Source organism: Psammomys obesus, unplaced genomic scaffold (assembly GCF_907164565.1).
Source record: "Psammomys obesus unplaced genomic scaffold, mPsaObe1.curated_primary_1811, whole genome shotgun sequence".
NCBI lineage: Eukaryota > Metazoa > Chordata > Mammalia > Rodentia > Muridae > Psammomys > Psammomys obesus.
In genome coordinates, this window is record NW_026596091.1 from 5,729,168 (window position 1) to 5,753,388 (window position 24,221).

Here is a 24,221-nt window from a genome sequence, read left to right on the forward strand (position 1 = left end):
TGGTAATTTATCTTGTGTTCTTTAAGCTGAGAAGCTGAAGGCAGGGCTGGCTGTCTTACTCCAGGCCCAAGTGGCCTAAAACTCCCTTGTGCTCAATCAGGCTGGTACCTGGCTCTGAAAACCAGAAAGGAAAAAAAAAGAATCCTCATGTCTTTGAGAACAGCTAGAAGGCAGAGCATTCCCAATAGGAGTCACTGGTGTTTACCCCATGAAATAAAAATGCAAAGGATGGTAACAGAAAGCCAGAAATTTAGCCATGGGAAGCTAAAGTCATCAGTGGAACAAATACAGTGCTCTTAGAATTCTCCCATTGCTTTCAGGGACTCTTTCCCCAGTTTCTGCTGGGTGATTGTAAGAGCGTGGCTCAATGTTTCTATCTGCTTTTATTTGTTCTTTTACATGGAAGCTTCAACAGAAGGGGACACTCTGATCAGGGACTCGAGTCTGTCAACTCAGTGACGATTTTTGCTGACTTCTGCTAGATGTTTAAAAGTTCCTGACTTGATGTTACCCTTGTCTGCTCTCAACTGGGCCACCCCAGATGTCTCTGCTGGATATTGTGAGCATCTGAATTGACATTTTCTTATTTTTTGCTTCTGTCTCCTATTGGATTTTTGACATTTTACTTTTGCTTATTGTATACTTAACAAACTCATTTGTGGCTCATTCTAGAGAGATGTCTCTCCAGACCTCACAGGTGTTTAGGTAGAAATTCACTTTCTCGAACAACTTTTCTCTTCGAGGAGTTTCTGAGAATGGGCTTTGGGTGCAGATGAGGGTGTTGGGAGATTTAATTCAACGTCTATATAGCAAATTTAAGTAAAAAACAAAATAGACACTCTTGGTAGGAATGTAAACTATTATAGTCACTATGGAAAACAGTATGGAGACCCTTAAATAAAATAAAATAAAATAAATACTGAAGCATTTACATTGTGATATTTATCCAAAGAAAATGAGATCAATATGTCAAAGAGATAGCTGCAGTCCTGTGTTCATTGCAGTATTAGTCATGACTGCCAATATAGAAAAATCAGTGGGGGCTGAAGAGATGGCTCATTGGTTCGTAATTACTGTTTGTGCAGAGGACTCTAATTTGGATTCCAGCACCTACAACTCCAGCTGGCCTGACGGCACCTGTCCTCGTGTGCACATACATGCATGCCATGGGCACACAGCTTGCTAAAGATTTATAAAAGTAAATCTAAAAAAAAAAAAAAAAAACAAAAAAAAACAAAACCAACCTGAGTAAATGTCTTAATATGTAAGATATGTGAGTGTACATATTCATGTGCTCAGCCTTAAAAAGGAAGCCGTTTCATTCATGGCAACATGAATAAACTTAGAAGCTATTCTGCTAAATGAAATAAGCTCAGTACAAAACCACACATTTCCTAGGTGGTGCAGGGGGCAGAGCAGTGACTGTCAGGGGATGGGAGCAGGGCTGCCGATACATGAACAAAGGGGAACAGATTTATAGTGACAGCATGATGACTAGTTAGCAATGCACTGCCTACTTGAAAATAGATCTTCAGTGCTCTGAGCATACAGGAAAAGGAAGTATGTGAGGGTTTGGCTATGTCTATAATAACCATTTCTCTCTCATAAATATATATTCATATTAAAACATCACACTGTGAAGTATACATACTGTCAATTAAACCTTAACAATGTTAAGCTAAATTTTATGAAGTTTGTAACCTTCCAAAACGATGAAACTTTACGTTATACATAAGAACATAATGCCGGGAGTGGTGGTGCAGCCTAAATCCCAGCACTCGGGGAGGCAGAGGCAGGTGGATCTCCAAGTTTGAGGCCAGCCTGGTCTACAAATGGAGTCCAGGAGAGCCAAGGATACATAGAGAAACCCTGTCTCGGAAAAACAAAACAAAACATAAATAAATTAAAAAAAAAAATAAATGCAAAGTTTACGTTTGGAAGAAAACCTAAGAAGTGCTGTTATTTCCGGCGATAACTCAGGAGTTTGAGATAATTCTCCTTTTCTACGTTTTTAGGAACTTAAGAAGAAAATAAGCCAATTTTGTTGTTGTTCATTTCTTGCATTTGAAGTACTCTTCAATAACATCTTTAGCTTGAGATTCTTCGCCATAGTCCTTAACCACCACGCAGCTGCAACCTATCACTTTGCGGGGTTTCCCCTTCCGATCAATTTTACAGAGGCCTACCCATTCTCCTAGTTTCTTGTTGTCATCAACCTTAATTAGGTTGATTTGGTGCTCAGCACAAAGGGTTTCCACCAACTTGATGTACGTAGGTTTATCACAATTAGACGCGAGCACACATAGATGGGCTTGGTGCTTGCCTAACGCTTTGGCAGCTTCATGAATTCCTCGTGCTAGGCCGTTGTGGACCAGGGCGGTCTTCAGCACCTCTTGCAAAGCAGTATTGACATCCATCATAACTCCAGCAGCAGTGCCTTCCGTGGCCAAGGCGCGGGTTGCGGGGGGTCCGACCTGGAACGCACTTCAGCCTCCGAGCCGCCGCGCAGAAGCAAGAAGCGTTTTTCTAGGAATTTTAAGAAACATCCAACCCTTTCGCTATCAAAAACTACCGTAACTTCCAGCTTAAGTCGCAGGAGGTAACTAGTTCCCAGTCCTGTGAAGGCGGAAAGGTGGTCAGTCGGCCACCTAGAGGACAAAAAATTAAGGCACCTCAGGTGCGAGGCAGCTGTGTGGGCGCACGCAGCGAGTATGGCCGGCGCGCACGGGCTGCGGGCGAGCTTTCCCGTTATTGTTGCGTAAAGCGGGCTCCTCCTGCGGGAGAGCATTGGGGAGAGCGGACGGCCGGGATCGGCAGGCCGCGCGCGGCGGCGACCTGCGCCAGCACCCTGGGCCCGCGCTCCATCGAGCGCCGACGCTTCCTTCTCCTTAGCCGATTCGCCACTACTTGGTGTCAGAATTCAACATGAGAAAATTACGATTTCAGTACTCGAGAAGGCCCTCCTGCTAGCAGAAGTGGAACCAGGGGACAGTTTTGGTCTCTAATTTTGTTCTGTCTGGTCGTCGTTGCGGCGTCCCCCCCGTTCAGCGCCCCGGGCTTTGCGTCGAAAGCGCCGACGCGGACGCCCAGCCCGCCGCGCCCGGAGCGCAGTCGCAGTGGCCTCTCGCTCCAGCTCCCGCCCCCGCTGGGTGGACGACGTGGAAGTTGCTGGCCGAGCAGGCTCGGAGGAGTCGGCCTCCGAGTGGCCGGGAGCAGCTGAGGTGGCGGCGCCCGGGCTCAACTAGTCTGGCTGCCGAGTCCCGGCCTGTCTCCGAGGGTCGGCGAGGACGCGGCTGCCGTTCGCCATGGGTGAGGAGTGGGAAGGGCATCGCGCCGAGGGCACCGGCCGGCCGGGCCGCGGGGCAGCAGCTTCCGTGGCGCCTCACCTCCAGGGAGCTGCCCCACCCGCGCTCGGTCCCCGCTCACCTGCGGGGTCGCGACTGGCCCCAGCCCGGCTTCCCCTCCCCTCGCCCCGCGTCCCCGTCTTGGGTGCAGCGGGACTTCGGGTGCCTGGCAGGGTCACCGAGGTGTCCGGCCCTCCGTGGAAGCCTGATGGCTCTCGTGGGCGTGGGCTGCGTCACTCTGAGAAACCCGAGGGCAGCGGGTGTCGCCCTGGCCCTGCTCTGTCTGCGCTCCCGCGGGAGCTGTTTGCGCCGGTGGTTGAGTAAGGTGGGTTGCCGACGGGGAGGGTTCGGCGGGCCAGCGAGTGGGATTTGAGTCCCCGTCGCAGATGGCGGTTTCCCAGGTGAGGAAACTACGGAGTTGTCCAAGAGCACCCTACGGCGACGCCCCCGTTACAGCTGGAGCCTCTAGGGGTTGCAGATTCTCCCGTGGGTTTGTTTTTAATCCTTCCTCAGCTTTCTCAAAAGTGTATAGACCCCGAGAATCTGTTCGGCTCTCTGTAACCCTTTGGGGTTTTTCTACCTCACTTCTACGCGTGAACGGTCTAAAAGACTCTGTCAAGTCACACCCATTCTTTCTACATACAGCTTGTGCTGTGTTTGTTTTTCTAGACTGGACAGCTTTAATTGTGCCGTGTTTTTTCCAAGTAGGCAAGTGTGACATCTGTTTTTCTTTCTTCCCCTCTACTACTTTCCTTTTCTTTCCGAGCTTGAGCATGCTGGGCAACGCCCTGCTGCTGAGCTGTATAGCCCCAGCCCTTTAAAACTTTGAGATAGGATCTCACTAAGTTGCCTGGCCTCGAACTCAACTCACTCTGTAGTCAAAGTTGGCCTCAGACTCAGTGTTCTTGCTTTAGCCTCCTGAGTAGCTGATATTGCAGGCTTGGACCATTTACTAAAAGGCCTTGCCTTTTATTTTTAAGATTATATATGTGTGTATATATACACATGTGTATATATACACATATATATGATTATACATATATACATATGTATGATTATATATTTAAGATTATACGTATGTACATACATATATATGTATATATAATCTTGTGTATATATATGTATATATGTATATGTATATAATCTTAAAAATACATATGTGTATATAATCTTAAAATATATAATATATAACTTATACACATAGACATATTATATAATATATTATATATATTGCATGTTGAGCATATTCTTCATTACCCCCCTTTTCCTTTTTCTCACCTTATATTGTAAATCTTTTCTTTTTTCTTTTAGTGGTTTTTGAAGGCAAAAAGTTTGCATCACAAATATTTTTACTTTGCAGGCTGTCTTGGGTACATAAAGGTTCCTGGAAATATTTCATAAAATAGTGGATGTAGTCTTACTGTCTAAAATGATGGTTTTTGTTTGTTTGTTTGATTGATTGGTTTTTCCAGACAGGGTTTCTCTGTGTAGTCCTAGGTGTTCTGGAACTCACTTTCAGGCTAGCCTCAAATTCAGAGATCTACCTGCTTCTGCCTCTCAAAGAGCTGGGATTAAAGGCATGCGCCACAACAAGTAGCTCTACATGAATTTTTAATTTAATTTATTTTCACTTTATGTGCATCGGTGCTTTGCCTTTGTGTATATCTGTGTGAGGGTGTCAGATCCCCTCGAATGGGAGTTACAGACAGTTGTGAGTTGCCACGTGGGTGTTAGGAATTGAACTTGGATCCTCTGAAGAGCAGCTAGTGCTCTTAACAGCTGAGCCACCTCTCTAGACCTTAAAATAATGTACTTGGGAAACAGAGGCAGGCAGCTCTCTGTGAACTTGAGGCCATTCTGGTCTACATACTGATTTCCAGGCCAGCCAGGACTACAAAGTGAGACCTAGTCTCAAAAAATACTCGCCCCCAAAATAATAAGATGGCTTTTCAAAAATAGCTATTGTTAGATAACAACATGAAAATAGTTATTTGGTTTTGTGTGGCCTCTAGAGTTTGTTGTGGGGAGCATAGTAAAGGCTTATGTTGGTACTGCCTCTGTACAATAACTGCCTGCCCTCTGCCTGCCCATCTGAGGGCTCCATTGCGCCACTGCTCTTTGGACTGGTGCTTTGGTGTTTACATTAAGGAGGAGCCTGTCTAAGGTATCGTGTCCTTACTCTGCTGACTAGGAAATGGACTGGACTCTTGAAGGCAGTGTTTACATGTCTGATGACTTAGTGTAGCTTCTGCATGCCTGATGTTACTCAGGCCCTGGTAAGATCACTTACTACTGCTTGCTGGTGACTAATGCACTGCATTGGAAGCAAGAGTACCTGTGCATCCAAGAAGTATTTTGCTCTTTTAGACATACAGCTTTCAAAAGGCAAGGTTAAATGTTTTGTGCACCTAATTTATAAGATGACATTAAATACTTTTTTTTTTTTTTTTTAATCTTGTAGGTGGCTTTTTCTCAAGTATTTTTTCCAGTCTCTTTGGAACCAGGGAAATGAGGATTTTAATTTTGGGATTGGATGGTGCTGGAAAAACCACAATTTTGTACAGATTACAGGTTGGAGAAGTTGTTACTACTATTCCCAGTGAGTATTGCTTTGATGAACTCATTATGAAACTTTAATGGTTTCCATGAAATCAAACTTTCTGAATAAATGAGTGATAGGATACAATGGTAGGGGCTTGTAAACTTTCTGTATAAAAATGATGTTGACAATTTTTTTTTTTTTTTTTTTTTTTTTTAAACCAAGAAGCATCTTGGCATAATTTAAGGTTCCCTCTACAGGCACACAAATAGGTTTCTCTGTTTAGAGCTGACTTAAGTCACTAAATCTTTACTGCTTAATGAAGACACTAAATATCCACTGGCTTTGAGGAGTAAATAATTGAAGTGTACAAAGTTCTTTGCTAACAGTGGTAATGAAGTTTGTGGGTGTTAAATTGGCCTTGTTGCATACAAAGCAGCTTTGTATTTTTTGTTACTTCAACCACAGTGCAGTTTCTCCTAAGTAGTTTTGTAGATCATTTTAAAAGATGGGAATGGTAGAGGCAGAGTGAACTGACCTGGTATCTGAAAACTAAGAGAAGAAACACCTGAACTTTAACTCTGCTCCTGGCCTTATTATTCTTGCTGTCTTAGAAAATTATTTGCAGACAGTCCTATTGTACCACGTGGGGATGCTCTTGAGGGTTATACTGTTTCATTTGTTGAACTAAAATTTTAGAGCAAGACTAATACCTTTTAATTAAATTCAAGTGTCCATATGATTTGCTCAAGATTTTAAATTGTGCATTTTTAATCACTGTCAGGATATTCCCATTTTGTCCCTATTAAAGCTTCCAGGGTATTTTTGTTTTGCTTTTAAGGAGGAATGTTTGGATTTTTAGCATCTTTTATTTCTTTTTACAGTTTTCTGCCCATTTCATTTCCACTGATTCTTACTTCTCAATATATCTCCTCTCCATGTGTATATCTTGTTTGTGGCGTCTGTAGGGCACAGTGCTACACAGTGGCTGGACTGCAGTGTGGGCTGTTTTCATGCCTGTGCGTAGCACATAAACAGTGCCCTTGCTGGTGATGCACATAGAACTGCACTTGTCTACTTCTGGGAGAGAACGGGAGCTTGCTTTTAGCTTGCTTTTTGGTTTGCTACATTTGCCAGTTTTGTTTTTCAGTTGTAATAAGCATACCTACCTGCCAAATACATCATTACCAATAGGACATTAAAAACTAGGAAACAAAAATCAGTGGTAACTGTAAGTCATTTTTCACTCTTTGTTTGTTTGTTTTTTGACACAGGGTTTCTCTGGATAACCCTGGCTGGCCTAGAACTTGCTCTGTAGAACATGTTGGCCTCAAATACACAAAGATCTGCTACCTGCAGAAAATTTGGCTTTCATAATCATTGCTGTGTCCTTATTGAGTTTAGAGCCTAGTCTCATGTTAATTTTAGTTATTTACCATCTACCAGAGCTTCAGGCTTGAATCTATAACCGTACATTAAAAAAAAAAAAAGATTTATTTATTTTACATATATGAGTGCTTATCTGCAGGTACACATGCATGACAGAAGAGGGTATCAGATTCCAGTGTAGATGGTTGAGAGCCAACCGTATGGTTGCTGGGACTTGAACCAGGACCTCTGGAAGAACAGACAGTACTTTTAACCACTGAACCATCTCTGCAGCCCTAACCATACTTTTCAAATAAAACTTTTGAGCACTTGTTTACCAGAACTCCAGGGAGTTTAATAGATTTGTAGGGTTGGGTAAATTGCTTAGGTGAGTGCTGAGTTCATGAATTCAGTTTCTAGAGCCTATGTAACAACAAGCTGGATGAGGTGCTGGACAGTGATGATCCCAACAGTGGGGAGGCAGACTAACAGAGGCCTGGGCACGATGGCCAGCCAGCCAGCCTACTCTGCTTGGCTTGCAAGAGACACTGCCTCAAAAACAAACAAACAAACAAACAAACAAACAAAAGATAGGCATGTGTTAAAATGCAGAGTGCTTAGGAGATTTTTTGTAACTTGAAGATGGTGATGACCTTATTAGTTTGTGGTGTGTGTGTGTGTGAGAGAGAGAGACAGACAAACAGACACACAGAGAGAAACAGTATATTGTCTTAAATGTTATAATAACCCAGCCCAAGTGAGACTGAAAGTCACCATCAGTGGCTAGAACTCAGTGAAGTTGGACACCTGGTAAAGGTAGAGTGGATTAATCTACATGTAATACTGATTTGATTTCTCTTTCAGCTATTGGATTTAATGTAGAGACGGTAACATACAAAAACCTCAAATTCCAAGTTTGGGACTTAGGGGGACAGACAAGTATCAGGTATGGTATAAACACCAGATCATTTGTTGATATTTAACATTTACTGTTTCTTTTCATCACTGACAACACTGAACCAAAATATATCTCCTGTTGGAAATTAGATAGGGGTCACATTGATTTAAATGAGGTAGAATTTGAAACTATATATTTTTCTTATCCAGAGAGTAAAATCTGGGGAACTCAAATTTTCAGATAATCTCTTAAATGAACATCCTCTCATGAGAACTGAAAGGGCTCAAAAACTAGCCCCTTGCTTGGGTTTTGTCATTTCCCTTTCTGAGAGAACTGTTCGGCATTCATTCACCACCATGCAGGGTGATGCTTGGCAAATGCTTGTGACCATCAGTGGCAAGGGGACCAGTTTAGGGTGTTAAAAAGATCGGTAGTTTGGTGTGGTTGTGCATGCCTTTAATCCTAACACTGAGAGGCAGAGGCAGGAGGATGTCTGTGAGTTAGAGGCCTGTTTGGTCTATATATCTGTTTCCAGGCCAGTCAGGGTGAGACGGTCCCATAAAAGACAGAATAAAGAGAGGAGAGATTGATTGGTCAGTAATACATTCACTGATAATCTGCCAATTGGCGACTTGTTTTATTTGGTAACTTTTAAGATGATTATTATTTGTATTTTTGTTTTTGAGACAGGGTTTCTCTAAATAGCCCTGGCTATTCAGGAACTCACTTTGTAGACCAGACTGGCCTTGAAGAGATCTACCTGCCTCTTTCTTTCAAGTACTGGGATTAAAGACCCGCACCACCACTGCCCTTCTTGAGAGCATTTCTAATTGTAGCCAATTCCACTTCTGGTTGTCATCAATGATTAAAGACATAAAAAGTCACATTAAAATTTTCAGGTAGTGGTGGTATATGCCTTTAATCCCAGCACTGGGGAAGCAGAGGCAGGAGGATCTCTCAGTTTGAAGCCAGACTGGTTGATAGAGTCAACCAGTATAGAGGGCTATACAGAGAAACCTTGTCTTGGGGGAAAAAACAATAACAAAAACTCATCCTTTTCTTGTAAGGATTCCTGGTTAAAGACTTGTAAATTACAATGATCAAATCTGTGTACAACTTTCTTATCAGTATATTTTGTGGTTTTTGTAGATTATGTTTGTATCATCTTATCTTGAAGTTCAAACTTTGAAACTATAATTTAATATTTATCTTCTTTCAACCCCGTCATACCGAGTGTGATGCAAGGTGTGATTCTGTGAGAAACAGTAACTCATTGAGCAGTGTTCTGAACATGAGTGGAGCATGGCTGCCATGTGGCTGCTGTCTCACATCATGGACTAAGTCCAGCATGTGAATTGACATGTCAGGTGGTTTGCAAGAGATAACATGTTTTCAATTTTTGAATTTTCTTTAGACCATACTGGCGATGTTACTATTCAAACACAGATGCAGTCATCTATGTAGTTGACAGCTGTGACAGAGACCGAATTGGCATTTCCAAGTCAGAGTTAGTTGCCATGTTGGAGGTAAGCAAACATTTAAGTGTGGAGGAACTAGAGGAATCATTTACATTTGCTTCCTTTGTGTGTTTGTATGTTATCATGTGCAATAATAATTAAAAACATTCAGGGATAGTTTTCTTTCCTTTTTTTTAAAGCTTTTTCTTGGGGGCTGGAGAGATGGCTTAGTCATTGAGAAAGAGCACTGGTTGGTTGCTCTCTCCGAGCACCTGGGTTCAGTTCCCAGCACCTTTATGCAGCTGGCAGCATGCAGCTTACAAATGACCTGTTACTCCAGTTCCAGTGGATCCGTAGACACATGGTGTACAGAACACACACACATACTCACAAATACAAGTAAGCACGTTAAAGACATACACACATTTTTTTTTTTTTTTATTTGTATGAATGTTTGCATTATGTGCATGTACCATGTGCATGCCTGGTGTCTGTGGAGGTCAGAAAAGACATCAGTTCCCCTGGGAGTGGAGGTATAAATGATTATGAACCACTAGGAATCAAACCCTGTCCTCTGCATGAGCAACAATGTAGAATTAACCACTGGGCTAATGCTTCCTTAAAGATTTATTTGTTTTTATTTTGTGTGTGTGAGTCTTTGGCTGCATATGTGGTTCCACCACCTGTGTGCCTTAGGTTGGAAGAAGGTGTTCCTGGAACTGGAATTATTGATGGTTCCAATCTACCATGTCAGTCTGAGAATCAGACATGGGTCTCCTGCATAAGCAGCAAGTGCACTTAACCAGAGCTATCCCTATAGCCCATTCTGTCTCTCTGTCTCTGCCCCCCTTTCTATTCTTTTAAAAAGGTGAACATTACTTCCTATTGCAGAAATACAGTTGGAAAGATGGGTGAAATAAAAGTCCAACCTATAGCTTCCTGTCATCATTTCATGAGTTCTTGAAAATTGAGAGCTCTTAATTTAAGCTATTCAAGTTAAAAAAAATTATTAGCTTGTGTTTGTATGTGTTTGCATGTGTACACACTTGGACATGGAGTCAGAGCACAGCAGTGCAGTGTTGACCCTCTTGTACCTTTATGTAGGTTCTAAAGATGTATCTTGGATTGTCAGGCTTTTGCGGCAGCTTTTACCTGCTGAGCTATCTTACTGCCCCAATAATATGACTTTTAAAAATTTATCTTTATGTCTCTTCATTTGTGTCTGTATGTGCATGTGTGTTGGTCCCCTCAGAGGCCAGAAGAGGGTGTCAGATACCATAGGGCTGGAGTTCCAGGCCACTGGGAGCCACCTGGTATGGGTGCTGAGAACCAAACTGATTCTCTGGAAGAAGAGCAAGTGCTCTTATGCACCAAGCCATGTCTTCAGTTCTGCCTTTTAAAATTTCTTACTTTCGGATGTTTTAGAAACATTGGTATGCTAAGAAATGCATATTTCTGGGTTTCTGACACAGTTCTGCCCTGGCTTTTATCAAATTTTTACTTTTCACTTATTTGCAGTCCTTTAGCTGAACTCAAATTTCTCTGAACCCTTTGAGCTTGCTTCATTCACAGTTGTTACCTTCTCTTCTGAGACAGGATCTTGTTTTGCTATTAGTTTGTTTATTTGGTTGGCTGATTGGTTTTCCAAGACAGGTTTTCTCTGTGTATCCCTGGCTGCCCTGGAACTTTGACTGCCTCTGTCTCTGAAGTGCTGGGATTAAAGGTGTGCACCACCACCCCCAGCTGGCCAGTTTTGTTGATGTATTTGAGAAAAGGTCTAGTTACATAGTCCTGGTTGCCTTTGCATTCACGGAAGTCCACCTGCTTCTGCCTTTTAAGTGCTGGGATTAAAGGCTATTACGTCCTGCAATTTTTTTTAATGGTATTGAGGTTTGAGCCCAGAGTCTTGTACATGCTTAGCAAGAGCTCTACCACTGAGCTGTATCTCTATCACAAAACAATACATTTTATTTACTGAAATCATTTATAATTTATTGCCTGGCTAATCAAATTTAGAGCATTCATTAAATAAAAGGCTAAAAGTAAATATGCTTTGATTTACTTAATAACAGGCAAATAGTATTTGTTTTGGAAACTTAACTGGATGTTTCCTTTTTCTACAATTCCATCTTACCCAGTTATTTAATGCTTAAATACAGTTCTAGGCTACTTGCCACCAAGGTATATTAGTTACTCTTCTATTGCCGTGCTATATCACTATTACTAAGGCAATTTACAGAAAGTTCATTGAGGCTGTGGTTCCAGGGGCCAGGTTAGAGTCTATAATGGTGGAATGAAGGCATGACAGCAGCAGCAGGAAGCCGAGGACTCATATCTTAAACTGCAAACAGGAACCAGAGAGAGAAACTTGAAATGGCACCATTTCTCTTAAAGCCAGTTCCCATTGACTCTTTTCTCCAGTTGAGCCACACCTCCTAAGCCTCCTCAAACAGTGCTCCCAGGTGGGCTGGTACTGAGATGCCTGAGAGTAGGTGGATGGGGACGTTCTCAAGAGACTAGCACACTGGGTAAATGCCAAGGACTGGATTTGTAATTTCTAGGACTACCAACTTTGTAATGGTTTCCAAGTTGTAAGTCATAGAGTTAATAGTTTTAAACCTGTGTTTAATTTTTTCATAATGTAGCATCATAGTTATAAGCTTCTTAGATCAAACTACAGTATAAGGATTTTTTTTCTTTGATTTTTGAGACAAGGCTTTACTGTGTAGCCCATGCTGGCCTTACTATTATTATTAGCTTTAATAATTTATAGTTCTGGAGTTGTATAAGATTGTTATGAAGTCATTTTGCAACATGAGGATTTGATTATAAAATATTACAGAGGTGGGCTGTGTTAGAAGTACATGTTTCTAATTCTGGTACTTGGGAAGCAGAGGCAGGAGGATGATGAGATGAGGCCATCCTGGACTACACAGTTCAAAGTCTTATTCAAAACCAAGGTGGGGGCTAGCTCAGCAGTGTTCGCATAGCTTGTGATCCCTCACACTGGAGAACACAACACTTCACAGAGCAGACCTGGGAGTCATGTTGTTAGGTAGCTTTGTTTCATTCAACAGACACTGTTTGTAAAGTGTGGGTCTAGTGCCAGTTTGTACTGGTAACATTGAAACAAACACAAAAGCAGTTTAGGTTTTACCTTCTTTGTATACATAGAGAACATCTAAATGAAATAACTAATGTGTAAAAATTGAGGTTAGCCAGAATGTTTAGGTCAACATGCTTGAATTCTAGATTGGGAAAGCCTTCCCGAAACAATGGGAAGGAGTTCCAAAAGAAAAGATAGATTTAATTGTAATCACACCTTCATTCAGACATGCTAAATATCAACAGATAAAAGGACATCAGGACCAACCAGAAAGCAGTGAGGAAGGATTTGTTTTTTTCTTGAGAATAGGGTCTTGCTTTAGCCTCTGCTGGCCTGAACTTGCTTGCCAAGTCTGGGCTAGCCTCAGATTTGATCCATTTGCCCTATCCTCCGAGTCCAAGATTGGTGTTATTTCTTACTCTAAGTTTGGAATGTTTCTGTCTCATTTGGCATATGTTAACTGTACACAATGGGTTTCCTTGATGTTTTTCTTGCGTGTACATAAAGTATTTTATTTAATGCACTAATAATATTTTGCTTATATATGCACTCCCCTTTCTTCTTCTCTTGTTCCCCTTTTCTATCCTGGAATCTCCCCTTCTTCCCAGTTAGCCTCCCTTCTACTTTTTTTATTTTTTTTATTTTTTTTATTTTTTTTAATGACCCAGTGAATTTCATTAGAGTTGTTTACAGGAATATGGATACACATTCTTCAACACAATTTGGTTTTTTTTGTTTTTACAAAATCAGGGGTGCAAATTGATTAAAGGAAATGAAATTGTTTTCCATTTTCCTTAGGAAGAAGAGCTTCGAAAAGCCATTTTAGTGGTGTTTGCAAATAAGCAGGACATGGAGCAGGCCATGACACCTTCAGAAATGGCAAATGCACTTGGGTTACCTGCCCTGAAGGACCGGAAGTGGCAGATATTTAAAACCTCAGCAACCAAAGGCACTGGCCTTGATGAGGCAATGGAATGGCAAGTATCTTGTGTTTGAAGGCATCTGTGCATGCATATGGGAAGCTTACTATAGGATAGTTGTCTTTTTCCCAGGCAAAGTTGTCTTGGTATGTAGCCCAGGATAGATCCTACTTCAAGTGCAGGGATTACCAATGTGCATTTCCACACCTGGCCTATGATGCAATGTTTATTTTCTTGAGGATGACTTTGGGCAGCAGCTAATTGGCATCTCTTCCAGCCTTTTCTCCCATTGTCTTCCAGCCACATTTACATGACTGTAATTATTAGGTAGGTTGGTTCTCTGCTTTATTTCCCTCTCCAGTTCTGAGTCCTCCAGAATTTAGCCTAGGGCTTGCTTCTTGTCAAGATTCTTTTTTTTTTTTTCCATTAATTAAATTTTTAATCACTTTATGGTCTGTTTGAAGCCCTCTCCCTCCTTTCCTCCTAGTCTCACCCTCACAACCCCTCCTCCCATCCCTCACTCCCCTTCTCTGAGAAGGGGAGGCCCCCCATGGGTACCAGCCCACTTTGGTAAATCAAATAGCAGCAGGACTAAGCACATCCCTCCCACTGAGGCCACGTAAGACAGCTCAGCTAGGGGAAGGGGATCCAAAGGCAGGCAGCATAGTCAGAGACAGCTCCTACTCCCATTGTTAGCGGACCCACATGATGACCAAGCTGCACCTCTGTTACATATGTGTAGGGTCCAGTCCGTGCATGCTCTTTGGTTGGTGGTTCAGTTTCTTTGAGCCCTCATGGGACCAGGTTAGTTGACTCTGTAGGTCTTTTTGTGGTGTCCTTGACCCCTCCAGCTCCCTAAATCCTTCTTTTCACCCTTCTCCAAGACTTTATTGTTTGGCTGTGGTTCTCCACATCTGTTCCCATCACCTGCTGGATGAAGCCTCTCAGAAGACAGTTATAGTAAACTCTTGTCTGGATGTTCCTGGGGCCCTGCAGGCTGCCTGCTCTTGTCAAGATGCCTGACAGGCACTTTTAATACCAGCACATGCAGGAGGATCACTGTGAAGTTGAGGCCAGCCTGGTCTACTTAGTAAGATCCAGGTCAGCTAAGGCTTCATAGTGAAGACTCTGCTGCAACCCCCTCCCTCCCAGTGGCCAGTGATACAGTGTTTGCCACATTATTTTATAATTCTTCAGTAGGTGTTCAGACTCTAGCTGTTTGAGAATAGAGACCAGTTTTTACCTCTAAACTGTGCATATGTAACCCAACAGTATAGCAGAATATAGACACTCAGTTTGACAGTGCCTGGCTATAATCTCAACACTTTAGAGGCAGTCAAGGGGGTCAGGAATTTAAGGCCACTTTTGGCTAAATGGTGAGAGTGTGTGTGTGTGTGTGAGTGTGAGAGAGAGAGAGAGAAGCTAGGCGTGGTGCCACATGCCTTTAATCCCAGCACTCAGGAGGCAGAGGCAGGTGAGTTTGAGGCCAGCCTGGTCTACAAAGAGAATCCAGGACAGCCAGGACTCTGATATAGAGAACCGCTGTTTTAAAAAATGAAAGAAAAGAAGCAGAATAAAAATCAATAGATACTCGGGTCTTTTTCTTCTTTGTGTTAATCTTTGTAATCTAAAGTGCTTTGAATCTACCTCCACTGTGAAATAACTTGTATTGCAGATGTTCACGCTTTATACCTGGAAGTTAGTTTTGTTAAACCCTTGCATTTTCTCTCTCCAGGTTAGTTGAAACACTGAAAAGCAGACAGTGATTCCCTTCCCATGAGTGCCTGTGAACCAGAGGCTGCAGCACACTGGTCGGAAGCAGGCAGATGTGCGTCCTGGCACTTGGAACTGTGTGATTCTGGTGTACACAGAACTGACTTCAACGTTTGTAATAAATATGAAAAACAAGTATTTGGCGAGAGGGTTAGCTTGATTGAATTACCCAAATCGTTTATGTAATGTAAAATATTTCTTCCTTGCTCTCTTGTGTTAAGGTATATATTCTATTTGTATAGAATTCTTACTCAAATACAGTTCTATTAAAGAATGTACGCACTTGGGGGAACCCTCCTATTTTTAAATTAGCAGTTGCATCTTGTTTGTATGAACACTAAGATTTAGTTCAGACATTTCCCCCTTAAAATGAATTAAAACTTTCCAAAGATTAGTCTTAGCAAAGTAGGTTAGAAATATAGAGTGTATAATAAAATCTTCATTTGCCTAACTGACTAGTTTATATTAAGGTATTTCACTTGAGATTTTGGTTATAGGCATGAGTATTATTTTGTTCGCTCACTTTACTGACTTAAAAAACATTACATTACTTTATAGCTGTCAAAAGAATTTTACTTATGTTGACCTGAACTTTGTACAGGAACCCTGTGAGAAAGGCTCGGTTTTGCTTTGTTCCTTTGCCAGGCCTTATACAGTGAGGTAGGGTAGGGTTCAGAGTGGGGCTTTTGGGTCAGAAACTTGTGTCCTAGATCATAGTGTATCTGGAAATGCCAACTCTGGGAACACAGACAGATACCTACTGTGTGGTGGTTCACATCTGTAATCCTAGTACTCAGGAGACAAAAGCAGGAGGACCAAGAGTTCAAGGCTAGCTCCAACTAAGTGGTGAGCCTGAAGCTAGCCAGTGTTGCTTGAAACTATGTCTCAACACAAAACAAAACAAAAACTAACCCAGCCAACTAAAAAAATTATGCTAAAGTAGCTACATTCAAAGAAATGTTTATATAAATTCTTGTCTATGCTAGTAAAATGGTTAAGTGATACAGTCAGAAGGATCCCAAAATGGCTGTGTTTGATGAGTTCACAATAACAAAAAACTTCACATGAAAGGAAATAAAAAGTAATTTTAATAAGTATTAATGAGATGTCTTTACTGTCTTTTATTCATTTACCTTTATTGTTATGAAATTGGTTAAAAAATCTTAATGCTTCTATAGCAGAAATTAAATATTCCTAGTTTTAAAACTTAAGCATACTGTAGGCTGAAAGACTGTTTTCAGAGGAACTTCCCCAACCCAGTAATCCACCACACGCTTAGCTACAGTGTGCAGTATCGTCCACAGTTCCTAACACAGTTCTTTCAAATACGTGACAACTGGCATTTGGAAAGGAGGCCTTCCCTTCTGTGTATATGGTCATTTTGTTGGGGCAAGTGAATGGATGCACTTTACTCCTGTTGGACTTGACTTTAATTTTTTGGGGCTTGTCCCAGCTGGCTCTAAACCCAGTGATCCTCATGTCTGGCTCCTGGAGTTGGGGCTGTGCACCAGCATGGCCAGCTTAGGAGTCAACCTTTACTTGCCTCTATAGTTTGATTTCTTTGAAGTCTTTTTAGGAACCCTCTTCCTCCAGGCAATTATTCCCAATACAACTAATCAAAACAAAACGAGTAAATGGGCAACGACTTTGGCTTCTATGTGAATACTAGTATCCATATATGTGGACGTTCCATTCCACTGGAGTATGTTCATATTTGAGGCCAGGAGGTGGCTCAGTGGATTGTTGCTTTGCAAGGGTGAGGATCAATGCCTGATACCCAGCGCTTACATAAAAAGCCAGACATGTCTTCAGCCTCAGTGCTGGGGCTGGAGCTTCCTGAAATGGCAAGGTCCAGTTGAAACCCTTACCTCAACCAAGTAAGATGGAGAGCGCTAGAAGATGAAACTCCAGTCAACCTCTGACCACCAAATCTCCACAGACAAGTGTACTCCTCATACCCTAATAATATGCCATGCAAAAAGTAAAGTTGAAATAGGATAAATATTTGCCAGGTAGGCAAGTGGCACTGCAATTTATACTTTAGTTTCCTTCTGATCAATGGCACATAGCTGGAAAATGGTAGAAGAGTAATTTATTTACTGTGATTACTAGGCTTATTCTCAAGGTGCTGAATACTCCGGTTGATTCTGGTTCACTGGGAAAAAGTCTGGTGGGCACATGCTGCCTAGCACATAGCCCCTGCCATCTCGATCTGATCACATACAGGCTAGAATAAATCCCAAGTTTCAATGCTGATATTAACAAAATAAATCTGAATACCAGTGTGTGTGTAGCTTGGTAATGAGAGTTGTTTTGAATATATTACCTACATTCCATGTCTTACTGAGTCTTTTTCTTTTCTCTAAAATAGGAACAATTTTGATTCACACGGATAGTATTAGATCTATAAGATGTATGCCAAGTGCCTAGCACACAGGATAGGTTTTCTATTTTCCAGATACACTGGGCACTGAAGACTATCACATCAACACTGAGTGCAGTGAGCAGATGCTGTGGCTGAACTAACAACTGGTCCCTCTGAATGTATGAGCCACTACACACTTGGGTGCATTAAACCTTAGAAACTGGGAAGGTTTCAGTGTTTCTGAAATTCTGCTTCTGGTTGGTTGTTTGTTTGCTCCATTTAACTTACAAATATGTGTGGGGATATACATATATACACATATATACCACGCTTCTATTCTCTTGTGGAGGACACTGGGATTCCTTTAACTAGTGTCTGTGGTCGCACGGTTCTAAGTTTTTCTCAGCAGTGGACTACTAGGCTGGAAGTGCCTGAGGTCCACAGGTAATGCTGAGTTGCTTTGCAACATGCTTTCTAAGACTTCTGTTGCCCTACTAGGTTCCTGACTCTTGGTACGGTCAGCCTTATCAGAGACAGGTTTATAATGGAATTTTCTCCAACCGGTTCTGCTAGGAACTCCTATGAGGAGTAACTGCAGGAACTCATACCCAAGGGGCACGCGGTGGTGAGGCTAAAGGCAGTGACTACTTAACCAACCAGCATGAGCATTCTAAGGAAACTGAAAAAGCCATTCTCAGCTCAGTTAATGTTAAAGGATCGTTTCTGCTTCTCTTGTGCATACCTATTTCTTTTGTCACTTCTACAGGATCGTCAGCTGACTCCTGGATAACGCACAGCCTGGAAACAAAACCGTTAACAGTGGCATATGGAACATGCCACATCCTAGTATGGACCTCTTTAGGAGAAGCACCATTAAAAATATTTCTTTTTATTTTTATGTATGTGAGTATATGCCATGTTAGCGCAGGAGTCCTTAGGGACCAGAAGAGGGCATATGCCCTGGAGCTGGAGGTACAGACAGCTATGTTGCTGGGAACTGAACGCAAATCTTTGGGAAGCGCAGTAAGTGCTGCTAGACACTGAGCCACCCAGAAGGGAAGCGGGTGATTGCTGTTCTGCTACTGCCTACACTTTTATGTCTTTGACACATTCAGGATAAGCCCTTACTGCACCCTTTCCTGAAAGCACTTGCTTTGTCGCTTCATTGTCTTGTCTTACATGTGCCACCACACCAGAGTCACCTCCATTTCAAATGACCGTTAAATCCTGTCATTTAGTATCGTCCTTTTTAGACAATGAAGATACAGGAGAAGCATATTAAACATTTTAATTAAAAAATACAAGCATAATTACACAAAAATATATATAACAAATCTATGCCAAAGTTTTAACTTCGTTTCTTTTGGTTGAGACCTGGTCTCGTTAGCCCAGCCAGCCTGAAACTTGTAGCCATCCCCTTGCCTCAGCCTTCTAAGTGGTAAGCTGTCTTTCCAAAGTTTGACAAAATCTGCTGGGTAATCAGCCCAGTAGAAGGAAGCAGGAAGTTCAGGTTCTCAACCTAGTTGAGACAGTGAGTTACTGATATGATACAGGGAGACCTCACTCCACCATTGCTAAATCTCTCAGGCTCTGCGATTTTTGTCTCTTGGCCTTATAGCCTGGACGCAGGAACTCTATCTTTCTCTTCTTTGCTTCACTTTTATTTTTATGTTTCTTCAACTTCTTCTTGGCAGCAATATCAGGATTGGTTACAAACTTGAAGAGAAAACAGAAATCTTTCATTACTTTTAAAGTACATGTTAAAAGAATCCAAACCAAATTCAGAAGATGTGTCATTAGTGAAAATACTTGTCCCAAGCCCTCATTCCTTTCCTGGGCAACAGTGGCACACAAGCACACAGCACACTCCCAGTTGAAAGCACGTGTTAACAGTGGACTAGCCACATTCACAACCGCAAACTCACCTCCAGGGCCTTCCTCTTCTTGCGCAGTGCCCTCTTTTCACTGGCCTGTTTCTGTACAGAGGCGAAAGCTAGCGAGAAGCTCTCCAGCCCCACCAGCTTTTTGAGTAATTCTACAATCTCCTGGGATAGATTCTTCAGCAAAGGATCTAGTCACACAGAAAGGGAAGATGAGAGGCAGCCGCACGTCCAGGTAACCTGAACTCTGGTGGCACCCTAACTACCTACTTGACAAAAATCTAAAACTGGCCTCCTGAGCTCCTGAGGGAGGGTGTGGCCTTGTAGCCGCCACCTTTGCCACAGTATAACAAGAGACCAGACTCCAGGAGGCCCATCCCCCAGCAGAAACCTGGCTGTGAAGGCCTGAATGTTACCCAAGAGTTCCGGGTTACTTCTGGGAGCCTGCTCAGTTCTGCAGATGTGGAAGAGGTAGGACTCTTTCTCCAGCCTCTAGGGCACAGGTCATGCAGTCTGGCTGTGCCCACAAGAATGTTTTTCGTGATGACAGACTGAGAAGGTGTGCTCTCTCTCCCACACTCCCTCACTTTAGAAAACGCAAATCAGCCACAGTTTTACATATTTCAAAAATACCACAGGAATTAAGATGTATACCAAGTACCTAATGCACAGAATGCTCCAAATATGCTGGGCACTAAAAAATATCACTTTGAAAGGGTCAGGCTAACTTTGTAACCTATATGTCTTCTAAAGCCTGTAGTTTTGGAATGTGACCCTATCTGTGAGGACAGATAAAAAAAAGGCAAGCAAGCAATGACCTTCACTCAGCAAAAAGAAAAACTCCTGTCTTTGAGATAGCGTTTCTTAGCAACGAACCTAGACTTCTTCTGAGTAGCTTTTGACCTCCAGCCAAAAGTCTGTAGCCCCTAATCTTCAAGGATGAGCTAACCACCCCCACCTTCAATTGCAGCTGCATCCACACTTGGCAGGACTGGCCAAGCTTGAGCACCTAAGACCAACCAATTATCTTACTTTATAGCCTCCTCATCCAATCCTAAATTGCCAAGACTGCAACTTCAAATTTCCCGCAATTTTTCTTTTAAAAACCTAAAGGCCTTTGTCTCCCGGTGCCACTCTTTGCTGAACGGCAGGGGTGACCCCATTGTGCAATGGTTAATAAACCTCTTGCTTTTGCAACAAGTCTTGGTCCGGGGGTGTTTCTGGGAAGGGCGCGATCTTGAACTCCTGAGCTGTGAGACCCCAGGCCTTACAACTTCAACAAGAGGTGCAGGGAGCAAAAGATGAATGGAGCTGAACAGTTAAAAACAGCGCCCTCTAAATGTGTGATTTAGAACAGCATTAGGTATATCAACCTTAGGGCCAATTGCTAAGATCTCAATGAAATCATACGGTAATTTCTATTTTCTTTCTATTGGTTATTTAGGCTACACAATAAAAAAATACATCATGAGGTATTTGTGAATAAGCAAAATATGAAAACCTGGGCTCTAACACCAAATCTGCTTCATTTGTCTTATTTTTAAAATGTTTAAAACTTTTTCTCCCCTTTTTGAGATACTTTACCCATATAGCTCAGACAAACCCAAACTCGCAATTTCCCTGCCAGTGCCTCTAGAGTGCTGAAGTTACAGGTGTACCACCTGTCTAGATCACTAGGAGGTTTAGGAATACTCCAAACCATCAATTCGTACAAGTAAAAAAAAAAATTTTTGAAACTGCATTTCACTGTTTAGTCCTGGCTAGCCTTGAATTTATCAAGATTCACCTGTCTCATGAGTCACACCCAACACCATTTACTTTTTGACATGATTGGAAGCATACACAAGAGCTTGTTGAATATAATGGCAAATGTTTGCCAATTAACTGCCTCCTTAAACTCTAGCAGAGAAGGAGACAGGAAGGGGTCGTCCAGCATCCAGGAGATAAGTAAGGGGTCCCAATATGCAAACATTCAGGAGGGCAGAAAGGGCAGAGTTACCTTGCTCCGAATAGGTGCTGTTGAGTTCTCGAAACAGGGGAGCAATGATCACTGGGAGGTAGGGCTTTACCCGGTCTACTCCAAGATCCACGGCCACGGCACCAAGGAACTTAAAGATGCAGGTTCTCTGAAAGAAGAGACTATTTTCACTTGACACATCTCTGCTCAACTTTTAGTCATGCAAGCAGTCTTCTTTTGAAAAGCAGAGTTCACTCATTTTGAGACAGATACTGTTGCAGTTTGAGGTTCAGAATACAAAATCCCAAGGACCTGAAGATCTCACTAATATTAAAATGTTCAGAAAAAAAAAAAAAAATTAAACCCAATCCCCAAAACAAACACTCCAAATCAATTCCCAAACAAAACATCAGGCTTTGTAACTGATATCTCTAAATCGAGCACGTGGTAGGCTGAGGCAGGATTTCTGCAAGTACAGGGTTCAGACCAGCCTAGGGTATAAAGCAAGTACCAGCAAATGAGTTAGAACCTGTGTCAAGCTGGGCATGCTTTTAATCCCAGCACTCAGGAGGCAGAGGCAGGCAAATCTAAGTTCAAGGCCAGCCTGGTCTAGATAATGAGTTGCAGTACAGTCAGAGCTACACAGAGAAATCCTCTCTCCAAAAATCAAAACCAAAACCAAACCAAAAGAAAAAACAGAACCCGTGTGAAAAAATGAGAGCCAGGCATGGAAGCATATACCTCTGATGCCAGCATTTGGGAGGCAGAGGCAGACAGATCTCTGTGAGCTCTAGCCAGCCTGCACATAGTGAGCCGAGACCCTGTCTCAGAGAAAAACAAGTGAGCGAAAAAAGACTCTCAGTCACCCTGTCGCACCTTTAAAGGGTTTCTAGGCGAATAAGCCGCTTCCAGTTTAGCCATCCGGGACAGCTTCTGAATCAGCCAGAGCAATGTGGCTGGCTTGCTGGGCCCTTCCTTCTCTTCTCTGTCAGACTCCGTCTTTCCATCTGCAGCAGCCTCATCTTCTGCCGCCTCTCTGGACAGAGCATCTCCCAAAGTGTCCTGTTCTTCCAACTCTTTCAACTCTCCTTGTTTGTTCCCAGAATCAGGTTCCAGTAAAAATAAGACTTTCGATACAAACAGTAAGTTCTTAACAACCTTAAAAGGGGGTGAGAGGTGAGGTTAGAAGCAGGCATGGCTTGTTCGAGCCTAACTAACACTGTGCAGTTGATGGAATCGGTGGGTGCAGCCCCATCATGCTGACTGTAATGTTACACTGACTGGCTGTGCTCTGTAAATTCCTAAGTTCTTCCACAGAGTGTATCCAAATTCATTCTCATGCAACTGCTACCCACCTGGCTCAGTTCTGTCTTTAAAGTCACAGAAGAAGTCAAACATTTCCCTATGGAATAATCATTTTTATTTTACTTTGCACTAACTTCTTTGAACCTAACTATGTAGAAATAATACTGACTAGCTGCTTTCTACCCATGTTCTGATTCAACAGTAAAGCCCTCTCTGAGGTATAAAATGCCCCTGGTGGCCAAGCAGGATTCAAGTCTTTAGAATTCAATGTTAAGTACTGAACTCTGCCATCCACTCCTTCCCTGACCCTGCCGTAGGAGAAAGTGTGGTACCACTTACTTCTTAAAGACAGAGTTGACACCTGTAGCCCAGGCTGGCCTCCAACTGATGGCAAGCCTCCTACCTCAGCCTCCCAAGTGTTGAGATTACAGGCGCAGGCTACTGCACTGGCTATAGTTACATTTTATCTTATAGAAGTACACAAACTATTTTTAATAATAGAATAATGTATCTGCTTTTAAGGACAGCCAATTTTTAGGTCAGACCATGAATGACATTCTTTCTCTTTAACTTCCAGGGATATAGTAAGGTTTTAATAGAACACTTAACTCATCAACTAAGCCCTTTAAAGCTTTAGACACAAAGTAGAATTGGTATTTAAGGCTAAAGATGAAAAGGTGAACAATTTCCCTACCCCATCACCTTTCTCGGGAAGAAGCCAAGAGTTATTCCAGTATCGACCCCAGGGCCAACTAGACACACACATCTAACTGAACACGTCCTGGAGCGGGAGTTTCCATTTTATCACATATTCTGAACACAAGCTAGTTAAAAGACCATGAGTTAAAAATGTTAGCCTGTTCTTAGTCCGCTAGTAGAACAGCAGCTTGCTTCTCTTCTACTGGAAAGACCACATATGCTCTTACCTGTTCTCCTAGAGACTCATCTAAGAATTTGGAATGCAACTGATGGCACGAAGCTAGGGAGATACTCTTCATCTGTGAAAAGAAATGGACATTAGCAGACAGGCAGCACATTTGTTGGGTGTTAAAATAACAACCCCCGCCCCAAAACAAACAAACAGAAAAACTCCAGTCATGAATAACAGCTGGGTATGGTGGCACATATCTGAAATCTGAGCACATTAGGAGGCTGAAGCCAGAGGGGCCCTGTGAATTCACGTTGCTCTGACACATGGTGAGTTCCACATTACATAATGAGTTCATGTCTCAAAACCAAATCAAACCAACACCCCCCACACCCAAAGCAAAGCAAAGCAAAGCAAAGCAAAGCAAAGCAAAGCAAAGCA

At 42.3% G+C, this 24,221-nt stretch overlaps 3 protein-coding genes across 4 annotated transcripts in view; 1 reads left to right on the top strand and 2 right to left on the bottom strand.

Annotated features, from left to right (window-relative positions):
- Positions 1 to 2,005: 2,005 nt before the first annotated feature.
- On the bottom strand, positions 2,006 to 2,545 carry LOC129691727 (40S ribosomal protein S12-like). The gene has a single exon (XM_055627913.1). The coding sequence runs from the start codon at positions 2,418 to 2,420 to the stop codon at positions 2,052 to 2,054; it is 369 nt and encodes a 122-aa protein (XP_055483888.1). The 5' UTR covers positions 2,421 to 2,545; the 3' UTR covers positions 2,006 to 2,051.
- A 581-nt stretch (positions 2,546 to 3,126) lies between these two features.
- Arl1 (ADP ribosylation factor like GTPase 1) lies at positions 3,127 to 16,506 on the top strand. Its single transcript, XM_055627912.1, has 6 exons — positions 3,127 to 3,309; positions 5,806 to 5,943; positions 8,116 to 8,197; positions 9,564 to 9,675; positions 13,511 to 13,689; positions 15,368 to 16,506. The coding sequence occupies exons 1-6, from the start codon at positions 3,306 to 3,308 to the stop codon at positions 15,396 to 15,398; spliced, it is 546 nt and encodes a 181-aa protein (XP_055483887.1). The 5' UTR covers positions 3,127 to 3,305; the 3' UTR covers positions 15,399 to 16,506.
- A 2,535-nt stretch (positions 16,507 to 19,041) lies between these two features.
- Utp20 (UTP20 small subunit processome component) overlaps positions 19,042 to 24,221 on the bottom strand; it is an 88,630-nt gene continuing 83,450 nt past the window's right edge. For both annotated transcript variants that reach the window (XM_055627826.1, XM_055627825.1), the window contains exons 58-62: positions 23,839 to 23,910; positions 22,484 to 22,765; positions 21,650 to 21,776; positions 19,696 to 19,841; positions 19,042 to 19,486 (exon numbers count right to left, since the gene is read on the bottom strand). In XM_055627826.1, coding sequence (XP_055483801.1) covers positions 19,331 to 19,486; positions 19,696 to 19,841; positions 21,650 to 21,776; positions 22,484 to 22,765; positions 23,839 to 23,910 — 783 coding nt within the window. In that variant the 3' untranslated portion in view covers positions 19,042 to 19,330. The remainder of the gene's footprint in view (positions 19,487 to 19,695; positions 19,842 to 21,649; positions 21,777 to 22,483; positions 22,766 to 23,838; positions 23,911 to 24,221) is intronic.